This window comes from Corvus hawaiiensis, chromosome 1, assembly GCF_020740725.1.
Source record: "Corvus hawaiiensis isolate bCorHaw1 chromosome 1, bCorHaw1.pri.cur, whole genome shotgun sequence".
NCBI lineage: Eukaryota > Metazoa > Chordata > Aves > Passeriformes > Corvidae > Corvus > Corvus hawaiiensis.
In genome coordinates, this window is record NC_063213.1 from 27,963,424 (window position 1) to 27,976,222 (window position 12,799).

Here is a 12,799-nt window from a genome sequence, read left to right on the forward strand (position 1 = left end):
TGTTCTGATTACCAAACATACAAACCCTGTTCCCACAAAGTGATAATTTTCTTCTTATAAAAGCCAGAGCTAAAATACTACTATCCTGTCATCAAGACAGCTGGTTTATATCCTCTTCTTCCTTCCTTCCTTCCACCTCTTCCCCAGAAAACATCCTGTCTGACATGGTCCCTGCCGACTCATCCAACCTCACTGGTCTCGGCGCCCAGAAGGAGCCGTCTACCCCAGCAGAGTTCTAGCACAACTGCCTTTGCTGACCCTGAACGTTATTAGTTTCTCAGTTTGGGATGGAGGGGACTGGCAAATCCCCCACTTTTCCAAGGAGCTGGAGGATACTCCTGGGGGGGGCTACCCACCCTTCACACAGCACCTTTGCAAGGGAAAGCAACCAGAGAGAGGTAACCGCTAGACAAGAAGGCTTTTAACCCACACAGAAGCGTGGCTGGCCCTTGGGGCATTGCTACTGCTCAGCAGCGTCACCCTGCCTGCCCAGAGCCCCAGCCCGCCTGCTCCTGCACCTCCAGCAAGGAGCCTGCAAGCCTCGGGCTCCTCTGGAACTCAGCAAGGTAAGGTGAAGGCGCCAAACATGCGGAGTCCAGGGAGGTAGTGGACACCAAGCTTCTTTTAATTTACACATATTTATTTATCTCCATTTCATTATTTTTACTATTTCATTGTTTCAATTGATGGAAATAGAAAAAAGTTATCACAAGTATTTTGGCTTCATTAATCTCAATGTTCAGAGAGATCAGAGCAGAACTATTAATGTGTATACAAATGACAGTTTACCCCACTCCCAAAACCTTAATTTTACGAGCCAAGCTCAGCTAACACACCTTGACCAAAATCTAAGTGGGAGAGAGGTATAAGAAAATCAAGTGGTATTCTGATATTTTCGAAATAAACCTGCAAATTTTCATTTCAAACATTTCATTTTGCTTCTTACCCAACTTGAAAAAAAATGGTCTCAGGTCAAATTTGATTTTCCAGATGATATTAAAACAGGGCTTTTTTTCTTGGTGTTTTGTTGCTGGTTTGTTTTTTTTTTTTCACTTCACCTCACTTAAACCACCCCTGACATACTTGTTTCAGTATGACTGGAAGTTATTCTTTTTTTCTAGGTTTTTTTTTCCTCTTCAACCACTGAAACAAACAAAAGCCACCCGTGATTCAATGCACACTGCTAGTAGAACATGCATGTGAACACGTAGATGTTTACTTTCAGGTACGCAGATGTGCTGAGCAGATCAAGGCACGCTGGCAGAAGGAGGATCCTTGCATCTGCCTTGCACAGATCTGTCAAAAGGCAAAACACACTTTGCATTGAAGCTTCAAAATGAAAGCTCACACATCCCTATGAGATACACAAATCCAGTGCTTCTCCCTCCTAACTATGCCTTCGGTTCATTAAAAAATAATTTTAAAAAGGTGTGTTGGGGTAGCACTTGCACTTGTTAGCTCAATGGCCAACCCACATGGCAGCATCTTTTCACTCTGGTCATCAGAAAGATTTCCTGTTTAAACATACAATCTCACAGGTAGGTTTCTCCTCTTTCTTCCTTTGAGCAATCCTCAATAACATTAAGCAGCAAGCACAAGACCCACACCAACACTTTCTCCCAATAAGACAAACTACGAAGTCGTGTCGCAGCTCTTAATAAATAACCATCTTGCTTCAGCAGAAATAGACATTTATTTTGGTCCAACTTCTCTGTACAGAGGATTACATCTTTTTTTTCCATATTTCCTTTAAGAATTACTTCTTCTGCACATACTAACGCCAAATATTCTGTAACTATTTCTGAAATAAAAAAAAAAATACACTATTACTCAATACTGTTAGGTCAGCAGAATTCAGCCATAAAAAAGGAAGCATTACAATTCTGTTTGTCATAGTTGGAAGTCAAGAAGTAACATAACCAGAATGGACTGAAACACCACTACATCTCATACTGTACCTACTAATAGTGTTCCTGGAAGTTCCTAGAAGAAGGGGCACAGGAGAAGGTCAAATCCATATGTACTTAACCAGATCAGTGTGTACTGTATTAAGCTGAACAAGGACTGTCAAAGTCCACACAAAACATCAAGCAGTGGATTTCCACACTGTGTACCATTAATCCCTGGAAAAACATCATTCACCTGAACACTTTCTACCAACACCTACACAATGCTGGTAAGCCCATGTTGCAGGCTCTCCATGCCCTCATGCATTTCTTGAGCTCTCTAAAGCCATCAGGTATGAACAGCAGTGGTCCTCAGGAACGGAGGATTTCTGATCAGTCACATCCAACACAGATCTTAGACCACCCTCAACACCAGAGGCATGTAGCATTGCATCAGCCTTGTTTGAAGAGTGCATCCCAGTGGTGAGGGCCCCCTTGTCATTATCCCTGCTCCCCTGCCATAAACCTCAGCGTCACACAGCCGCTGGCCATGGTCTCTCTCACAGGTGCTGGGTGAAGCACTGCTCAAGATCCAGAGAGGCAAATTCTGCACTTAAAAAAAGATGTGTTGCTCAAGCTAACCTTGAGGTGAGTGTGAGACAGGCGACTATCCCTGTCAGCGCAGAAACTGCTGCTCGAGAGGTCATTGCACGCTACACGCCTCCTACAACTGCAGGAATCAAAAAGTGAGAACAATCCTTCCACTGAGAAGCAAATAACAGCTCTGCTGCATTTCCTAATAACTTTCTCTTTCTGATAAAACGAGCAATTTCCCAGCTGAGTGTGATTCCTGTGCCAGAATCCTGAGCCCTGACTGACAGAAGTTCATTTTCTGCTAGTAGATGCTCAAGGAAAGCAGTACAGCAGAATGGGGGTTTGAGAAATTATAAACACAAGTAGAAAGTGCCTAATGCAATTCACACATTTCCAAAATGACAATTATTCTGTCTAGAAAGTAATCTTTTTACAGAATTAGACCTCACCCCCGTTTTGACTAATCTAGATTTATAAAGGTTTGTCAGCCAGGTCACCCCAGGAAGTGTTCCTAATATAGAGCAGCCAAAAGATGCTTTTGTGAGTACAGCCAGTTCTGGCTCCCTCAAATAAAGTTCTACAAGTGAAATCTGTGTTACACAAACCCTTTTGCAATACAGATCCAAGTCTAACATGAGATTTAACATAAGTTCTCGTACCCGTAAATGTTGGTGCTTATAACACGCTGACACCAATTTTGAGTATCAGTTCTTTCTGGGATAATCCACTCCCATACACAGCGTGACTGTACTCTCTGATGCACACATACTACTGAAACCTGGACTAGAGCAAGAGTTTGTAGCAACATCAACAGTTTCTATGCAAAACCATTCCATGAAGGTACTGTCATCCTCCCTAAAAATGAAGTAAACCTTCCACTAGGCTTGTTTCTGAAGAGCTATTAAGCAACGGCAGTTTGTGCTCAAGGAAGATAAGGACACCTTCTGAAGGAACTGGTTTGGCTAGTCAGCTATCTTGCTGCTAAAGCTAGCATATCCCAGTGATTTCGGTGATACATAGATACTTAAATGCAAAAGTCAGCCCTGAGGACTATAATGGCATTGTGCGACACTCCGCAAAAGTCTCTCTTTATAAATTAACAAATAAATTACAATGGACTACTCTGATTGTAAAGTCTTGAGGGCATTGATCTTGATTTCCTATTTATCTGCAAATCTCTTAATATACTCTTGATGCAAGAAATAACAATTTGTATTTACTAGCACTTCAGCATCTACTTTGCTCACCATACACACACACACTTTGCTGAGATGCCAAACTCTCTTGCAAAATGTCGCACATAGTCACTGTATTTTGCAGATTGACTGAATTAAGGAGATGAGTGCTAGCATTTTACCTTCCCTTCCCTCCTCTTAATGATGTGATTTGGGTTTTGTTCTTAAGCATTCACACACTGAGGCATTGGAGTAAGAGCAGCTCTACACTCAACATTATTTATTTATTTCTATTATCTCACCAAATTGGACTGCATCAGTATCTAAGTTTCCATTTCTCCAACTGTATTTACCATCAAGATTGCAGAGATTTATTTTAGTTTCCAAATCCAAAATTGTTTGGTCATTTACCAAGGAGAATAAAAAATAATAAATGGCTGCACAGACAAGACCTCACATAATAAATACATACACAAACATAACTAGCTCCTGTCCACATAGAAAATTTCACTTGTGTCAGTGGTAACACAAACACAGGAATGAGAGAACAGTGTACCAGCTCTCCCAGGATTGTAACAGGAGTATGACACATCCTTCACCTGATACCAGGTAGACAGAGAGCCCTGTTGATTCCTCAGCCAAGCTGTGGATGTGTGGGCAGCCCCCCCACTCCTGAGGGGTCCCCACAGCAAGCACAACTCACAGGCTTCTCCTGCCAGATCTCTGCTCCACAGAGCAGTGGCCAGATTACACTGAAGTGCATCTAAAAAGACACTGGATGCTTGCATGGAACTGGATCAAGCTCTGCACAATCCAAAGACCCATCTACTTGTACATACCTGTCACAAGTAATCACAGAATAATACACAGTGCAGAAACTACACGACAAGGTAAAGGGCAGACTCAAATGTGTGTTACAGCCCACACGTAAACACTGCACAGGATATTTCACTTCACACGGACAAGAATACTTCAATATCCTTAAAGAACTTAGTCCTTTGTATAAGACTCCAGGTACAGAAAGCTACTACAGTCCACTCTGGCAGCTCCCGAGCTGCCCAGCATGCCTGCGTGCACGCTCCCGACACAGAGCAGCACACTCCCATCCCACAACGGCTGCAGCTACAGATCAAAACTAGAGATATAAAACCAATACACAGCAACAAAAAGCAATTTACTAAACCGTAGCACTGTCGCTGAGCATTGGCACACAAAAAGGACATGGGTCAAATGCATCCAGCATAAGTGGCATGCCAGCCATCCCAGGTATTTATCTCAGGTACCACTGAGCAGGCCACCCAGGGTACATTAGTGGAAATCTGGATTAGTTCCCCTGTGGTCAATGTCGGTCAACATCAGAGCAGGTAGATAGAGGCGGGCATTGATCCCTGTGATGAGGGTACTTCAATTTTGAGCAATGCTGTTTGGTTCTGGAATATGCTCAATTAGGCTTCTTTTTTGTATCTTAATGACTACAATGTTATAACAAAACCAGTTTTCTCTCATCCATATTCAAGAAAATTCATTCTACAATTTTGGGAAAAGGCACAATTATATTTAAATTTCCATTCAAACATTATGTTGATCGGATTTTGTAGGCTGATTCTGATGTTCTTCTAACAGTTGCCCAGGCACCTTTTTTGGTTTTTTGAGACATCTCCTTTTGGTAATAGAATAAATCTGGTTGAAATTTTTAAAAATGTCATTTCACATGCAATTTGAACTTGTAAAAATCCACAAAACTTGGTCTTAAAACTCAGAAGTGTTGTGTATATTTATGACAGCACATTTACTTTCAGCATTACTCTGAATTCTGATGCTAGGTCCTATCATTTGACCAAGGAGGCAGTCCCCAACATACACTGATCCTCTACTACCTCTTGGACCTGTTGCTTCAAATCAGTATCTCACAATTCTCAGATGCTGCTTCATTTTGTACCTCTGAGTAATTTTCTTGCTTATCTTCAAGTGTAGGGAGAAACTAATAAAGTCCAGTCAATTGATTAATGCTTTCTGAAGAAATCCTTCTGCCTTCACCTGTGCCACTGAGCCTCCAGCTCTTACCAGAGGAACAGTTACTTGCTGATACAACATCCCGAGAATAACCTCCATTGCATTTATCACGTAGCTGTTGATTATTTAGTAATCCTCAAAAAACTGACAACCTCCTAAGCTTGTGAGACACAGAATTAAACATTATAAACAAGGTATTTCTTTCACTCTTTACATATTCTACAGGGCATGTGCACCTGAGACTGCATCTCAAAAGACTTTTAACACAGGCAGAGCAGATGGGAGGCACTTCTCATCAGCTTCAAAGGGTGAGGAAAAATAAATAAATAAAAAAAAAAGGGGAAAGAAAAACTGCCCATGTTACATCAACAACAGGTATGAACTTGATTTCTGGAACAAGAGAATCTTTCCGCTTTTTAAAGGTTGTGCAACTAGTTCTTTTGGATGGGGTGTTCCTCACTTTCAGGGCGTCTTTACAGTCCACAGTCACGAAAGACTAACTCAGTGGCTCTAAGCCATGCAATCAGCTCTTCTAGAAAGCAACAGTTCTCTTCTCCCCCTTTTTCTTTAAAAAGAATGAAAGGAAAAAAAGAAAAACCAAACCACCCAAATCTGCATTTTTTCCTCTGGCTGGCAGATTTCCAAGATAAAGAGGACTGCTCTCCGGCTGGAACAGCAGCCGGGGCCTGCTCTCCAAACTCACAAAAGAGAACACCACACACAGAGAAAAAGCGACGGGGCTGACCGGCCAGAAACGTCTTCTCACCCTCTGAAGCAATTTCTCCAATAAAGAAGGAAAACCCAAGCACCCGCGGCAGCCCCACGCCCCGGCCCCTGTTCCCACGCACCGGCGGGACGGGCGGGCAGCGCCGGCAGACTCGGGACGGGACGGGACGGGACGGGACGGGACGGGACGGCGGCTCCTTCGCGCCGGGTCGGGCAGGGATAAATTGCTCCTCTTTCTGATAACTGGGGAACCAGAATCCACATGAAGCTTCCTCCCTTTTCAGTCACCCCTCCCCAGGTGCATACTTCTTTCTGTTATTACTGTGACTATCTTTGAACAGGACAAGCGGAGGTGTCCGGGTCACAGCGACGGCGGGTTACCGGAGCGGTGCTTACTCGGGAACCCCGCGGCTTTTCCCCGCCGCCGCGGTGCAGGGGAGCCGGGAGCGGCTCTGCTGGGCTGAGCCGCGGAGCGCGCTCCGGGGAGCGACTGGGCAACGTGGGAAGGGGGGAAGCAGAAAAAAGAAACACTAAAGGAGAGAAGCACAACAGATGAGATGTGCCAAGGCTTATTCCCTTTTATTTCCTCCACCCCCACAAAAGAAAATAAGCCAAGAATCAGGAAGTCAGGGCTGCGTGATCGCTGCTATAGGTTTGGTTTTCTCCCCGTTTCTCCTCTCTCTCTGCTTTTGGGGTGGGTTTTTTGTTTTGGTTTGTTTTTTTTCTTAGGGAAATAAGTAGTTGGGACTTTCCCTCCGCCGCTCCCCACGGGAGGCCGCGGCACGCAGCCGCCCGCAGCCCCGGCTCCCTGGTCCCCCGGGACGCCGCTGGCAAAGGGCGGCGGAACCCCCGCGCCCTGGCCCCCCGCAGCCCCCTACCTTTTTTTCCCTCCACGGCGAGGGAGAGAGCGAGGCGCCCCAGCAGCAGCACCAGGACAGCGGCGCCGCGGGGCCCGGCAGCAGCGAGGGGGCTGCGGCCGCCCATGCTGCGGGACCGCCGCTCCCTCGGCGGAGTGGCTGGGGGTCGGACGGGACGGGCGCACGGATGATTCCGCGGAGCCGCTCCTGCTGTGCTCTTCTCCCGCGGCAGCGATCAGCTCCTCTCCGGCGCTCTGCCCTGCGCGGCTCCGAGCAGCATGCTGGAGGGCGGCCGTCGAGGTCTGCGCGCACACGTGGGTGCCCCGCTGCGGGTGGGCTGCTGCCTTCCTCTTCCTCCTCCTCCTCCTCCTCCTCCCCCCACCTCTGCTCCTCCTGCTACAAGCGGCGGCGGGTGCGCAAGGGCTTGCGGAGCGGCTGGAGCCGGCTGTGGGACGGGGTGCGCCCGGCTGCGCTCTCCACTCGGTCGCGGAGCGCAGGGGCTCCCTCTGGGGACGCCAAGGAGGAGGAGGATGGGGAGGGAGCAAGGAGGAGAGGGGAGGAGAAACCGGCAGCTCCTTCCCCGCCCAGGTGGAGAAGGGGCGGGTCCTCCACCTGTCCCGGAATATAGGATGAGAGGAGGTGGGAGTGGTGATGAGATAGTTTAGCCGTTCCTCCTTGCTGGGAGGGGTGTGTATGTGTGGATTTTCTACTTCCCGGCAGCTTCTGCCCGGTAGCTGCCAAAGGCATAAGCGTGCGTTTGCGCCACGGCTCGCGAAGGAGCGGCGTGGCCCTAACGTAGCTTCTGCCTTCCCGTGTGTCCCCGCCCGGGAGTGGTGGAGGAGCAGAGGTTTACAGCAGTGCGGGTGTCCCGGGCGCGTTTGCGCCAGAAGCGCTATCCCGTCCCGTTCATCAGGGAAAGTTGTGCCGGGCAAGGGAGAACTCTCAGCATTTTACTGGGGAGCAGCTGAGCCGCTCCGGAGGTTCAATCCACTCCCCAGAGGCGCATCTCCGGGGCTCCAGCCTTGTTTCTGCCGCCCGAAATCAGCGGAGCTCACTCGGCCTCTGCGGGTAGTCCTGCTCTTGTTCTGTCATTTTACTCCCAATACTTGTAAGGCCAAGTGTGTGCGTGGAATGAAACAGTGAGGTTTTGGTGCTTATTTAGCACACGGATGACAGGGTCCGTGTCTGCCCATACTGCTTCTATTCCCCTGCCACCAGCAGTGAGAAAGTGCTCGCTGCTCCGCGTAGCAAGTTACTTAATAAACACAAAATAATACAAGTGTTCTCGAGGTGCTCCAAGTACTTCCACAGACATTAAGCAAAAGAGTACCGGTGTGGTGGTCCTTTCCCCCAAGAGGAAAGCCCAAGCTATTCAGTATTCATTAAAATATTCTTATCGTTTTTTTAACAGGCTGTTTCTTTGGAAAGTGGGAGGAAGCACTGTCTTGTCACTCAGGTATGTAAATAGGACACAGAAGTGCCACTTGTCTGGGCTGGGGTTTCTCCGAGTAAATCGTGATTCAACATTCAAACTTGCTGAACACTGGTGCTAATTTCTTCATAAAGCTCTTGTGAAGGCTTGCGTTACACAGTCAATAGGATATGAAGACTTAAAACTACAGTGATTAAGTGGGAATTCCAGAACTAAAGTCAGTAATGACATGAATTTTGGGAAGTTCCATGCTAAACACCTGCATCTATCACAGGGTATCGGAACACAACAGATTGCAAAATAGCCACTGAGTGTACCTTGACTTTCCTCTGTTACGCATGTTCCTCTAAGAGATACATTGCCCTTCTCCTACCAGTCAATTTCCTCTGTAAAATCTTTTTTTTTTCTGATAGTTTAACTAGTCACTGTCCTAACTAGGCAAAGAAAACTACCATCCCCTTTACACATCCTAGCCCAAAGCCCAATGCCTGACCACATGCCTTTAACCATGTATCACCCTACAGGCCTGTAATCATTTATTAGGATGAGTTGCATTACAAGACAGCTTTCATATGCTGTAGCTGACATTCTGTTCAATTACATTTTGTAAATAATGTGAAAGATGTACTTTGAAGTAAACTCAGACATTAATAACATCCGAGGAACTCTATCCATATGATTGGTTTCATGGCTGTAAGTGAGGACAGAACCTGAACTTACAATACAATATTAATACAAACTGGCTTGAAAGATTCTCACTCAGTGCAACTTCATAAACACTATGTGTATATGGCTCATTTTCATTTATTTAGACAAATAGGAGGATCTTTAAAAGTGAGAGAGACCTAGGGAAAAGAGATCAGCTTCTAGGGAGGGAATATTTGCAAAGCATCCTCAGCACACACTGATGATTACAGCTTGCATTATGATAAAGGAAATGCAATTAAGACAACCAATAAATGACCTTCAAATCAGTTCAGTATGTAAATACTAAATAAAAATGTGACCCTAGACATGCACATTGGGTGTCAAGCTACCAATGTAGAAGGCAATAGAGTTTTTAAAATCTAGAAGAAGAAAGGGTTCAAAGTGACAAATGAAAACTAAACTAAACATAGGAAAAAAAAGAAAACATTTTTGCATATGAATTCAGTGGAGAAACTGGTCCAGATCTTGTCCTAACATGCTAAAGAACTAATACTTGCTTTGCAGAATTTTTGTGATTCTACCGGCTATACTGAGCAGGAACATTTCTTACTTGCTTCACCCTCCCATCACGTACTGCTCTTACATAAATGCACATAAATTCAAGTATTCAATCCCAACTGAACTCCTCCTTCATTGCTGACATGGTGAGCAAGGGGAGACTAGGCAAATTCCCCTTTAAATTTTTTTCCCACACTGCAGATATCCACTACAGGAGACTCTCATCTGCTGCTGGCAGTGCAGCACTGCTGAAGGGGCTGCACAGCAAGCTGCCATAAATTCTGTCCTCCCACCTTTGTGAGCACAAATGTGTTACTTTTGTGGCATTGTGCTCTGCTTGCCAAGGTCATGAGACATGTAAAGGAACTCTTAAGACTGAAGTTTGAGAAACTTACCACAGGCAGGAATTTCAGGCCTTTTTTACACAACTGAGCAATTTCTGAAATGGTTCTGAAATGTCAAACGTTACATTTTCCCTAACCAGCTGGTCACATATCCAGTGACTGCCTTTGGTATAACTCCTTTGAAGCTAACATGAATTTTACTAAGGGCATGCAATATTCATGTTGCAAAACTTTTATTACTGGCTGCATGTGTGCGTGGATCAAAGATCATAGAACAAAGGCCAGCCTTTTGATCACCAATTTTTAAATTGATAGTTCGTAGTGAAAATACTAAATGCAACATCTGTCTTCAGCTTTCTTTTGATTTGCTTGCTTTATAGTATGTACATATATATGTATCTTGTCTTCTATATATTAAGCATAAACATGCTGACCTATGAAGATCATGTAATCTGGTAGTTCTTTCACGTGAAGATACTTCTGGATTACAGAATTTGACTGCAGTTGCTCACCACCACTTGCCTGCACCACTGAGCTGGTTACTTTGCCACACATGGAGAGGAGTAGCTGTAAGAGGATGAATAACTGATTTCCCTATGAGTGGAAAAAGCAGGATTAGTTCTCCTATCTCTTCCACATTCCCTCAAAACAGAATAGAGTTTCAAAATCCTCTCAAGAGTAAAAAAATCCCTCCTGCTGGATCATTTCCTTACATGAAAAAAAAGTCTTGCTTTTCATTATCCACCAAGAGTGGGTCATTTGCCCCTCAAAAAAAATTCATCAGCAACCATTCCTCAATGGCAATGCAGCTCTTCTCTGCATGTTGTGAAAGTGATTTTAAAGGGCAGGCCCTTCAGTGGAAGAGAAGAAATTAAATAGAGATGAATTAGCGTGGTTTTACAATCTGGTTTGCTTGGATTTTGCATGGTGTTTGAGATTGTTGACTGTATTTTGCATTGTAGTTTGTATTCTATGACTCCTCACTCAGGTTTTAAAGCACGGGCTGAGATAATATTTCATGGAGCTTTATGGCACTTTGCATGTTGAAAATATTGCACAAACATTAACTAGTTTATCTTTGCAAATCTCCTGTAAAGCAGGTTAGTAGCTATCATTTCCATTTTATAGATGTAAAATAATTTCCCTTGGGCAGAGTGTTAGTGGCAGAGCTAGGATTATTACTCAAGAGCTGTTTATTCTAAACATTCTATTTAAACCTTAGATCATGCTGCTTCTAGAGAGTGTCTCTGATGAAAATTGATGCATTTTTACACACTCAGATTAACTTTCTCTCCTCTCTTAACACTGTTTACAGAATCACAGACTACGCTGAGTTGGACGGGACTCATCAGGATCATCGAGTCCAACTCCTGGCTTTGCACAGGACACCCCAAGAGTCACACCCTGTGCCTGAGAGTGCTGTCCAGATGCTTCTTGAACTGTCAGGCTTGGGGCTGTGACCACTTCCCTGGGGAGCCTGTTCCAGTGCCCAACCACCCTCTGGGGGAAGAACTTTATTCTAATGTCCAACCTAAACCTCCCCTGACACAACTTCAGGCCAATCCCTCAGGTCCTGTCACTGGTCACCGCAGAGAAGAGATCAGTGCCTGTCCCTCCTCACGAGGAAGCTGTAACTGCAGTGAGGTCTCCCCTCAGTCTCCTCCAGGCTGAACAGACCAAGTGACCTCAGTCACTCCTTGTATGGCTTCCACTCAAGGCCTTTTGTCATCTTTGTTGCCCTCCTTTGGACTCTCTCTAATAGCTCTGTATCTTTCTTAATTGTGGCACCCAAACTGCCCCCAGGACTTGAGATGAAGCTGCACCAGTGCAGAGCAGAGCAGGACAATCCCCTCCCTTGCCTGGCTGGTAATGCTGTGCCTGATGCCCCCCAGGACACAGGTGGCCCTCCTGGCTGCCAGGGCACTGCTGACTCATATCCAACTTGCCATCGACCAGGACCCCCAGGTCCCTTTGCACGGCACTGCTTTCCAGCATCTCGTTCCCCAGCCTGTCTGTACATCCAGGGTTGCCCCATCCCAGGTGCAGAATCCAGCAGTTTGTTTGTTTGTTTTTTTGTTTGTATAACAGCACTTAGAAAGGACAATACCAACAAACACGTGGGTGTTGAAATTAAACCTTAATTATAATAAACTGCAGTCAGTATTTCAACACACAACCATGGTGTTATCTCAGGAGGGTTCCTACATGTTCTTTATTTTTTTTAATATCCATGTTTTATCTATCATCTCAGTCACCAAGATCACTGTGGTATTTTGCAGGGAACTTCTCTTAAATCAGGAACAGACTTTTAAAATTATTTAAACTCTGTTAAGGATTCACAGCAGCAGCTTATACACTAATGAAAGTAGGCAACAAAAAAAAAGTTTAGAAATAAAACCTGTGTGGCTGTAGTGGTTTTTAGCACTCAAAGACTTATTGCACCCATTGCATGGGAGAAAGTTTGAGCCATCTATTTTCTGAATTATGGCTTCTCTTTGAAGCAACCCCCAGTTTTTGTCCTGTATAAAGCAGGACAAAAAAATGTTTCTTGCATTTTGATTAATAT

General features: G+C 45.1%; 1 protein-coding gene and 1 long non-coding RNA gene across 3 annotated transcripts in view; one reads left to right on the plus strand and one right to left on the minus strand.

Moving 5' to 3' along the window:
- EGFR (epidermal growth factor receptor) overlaps positions 1–7,792 on the minus strand; it is a 159,962-nt gene extending 152,170 nt beyond the window's left edge. Inside the window, exon 1 of one of the 2 annotated variants that reach the window (XM_048297741.1) lies at positions 7,273–7,792. In XM_048297741.1, coding sequence (XP_048153698.1) covers positions 7,273–7,378 — 106 coding nt within the window. In that variant the 5' untranslated portion in view covers positions 7,379–7,792. The remainder of the gene's footprint in view (positions 1–7,272) is intronic. The other variant, XM_048297731.1, reaches the window with a different exon arrangement.
- Positions 6,274–11,748, plus strand: LOC125323127. The gene is made up of 3 exons (XR_007202395.1): positions 6,274–6,692; positions 8,663–8,707; positions 11,549–11,748. It is a non-coding gene; the product is annotated as an uncharacterized LOC125323127 (long non-coding RNA).
- Positions 11,749–12,799: the final 1,051 nt, after the last annotated feature.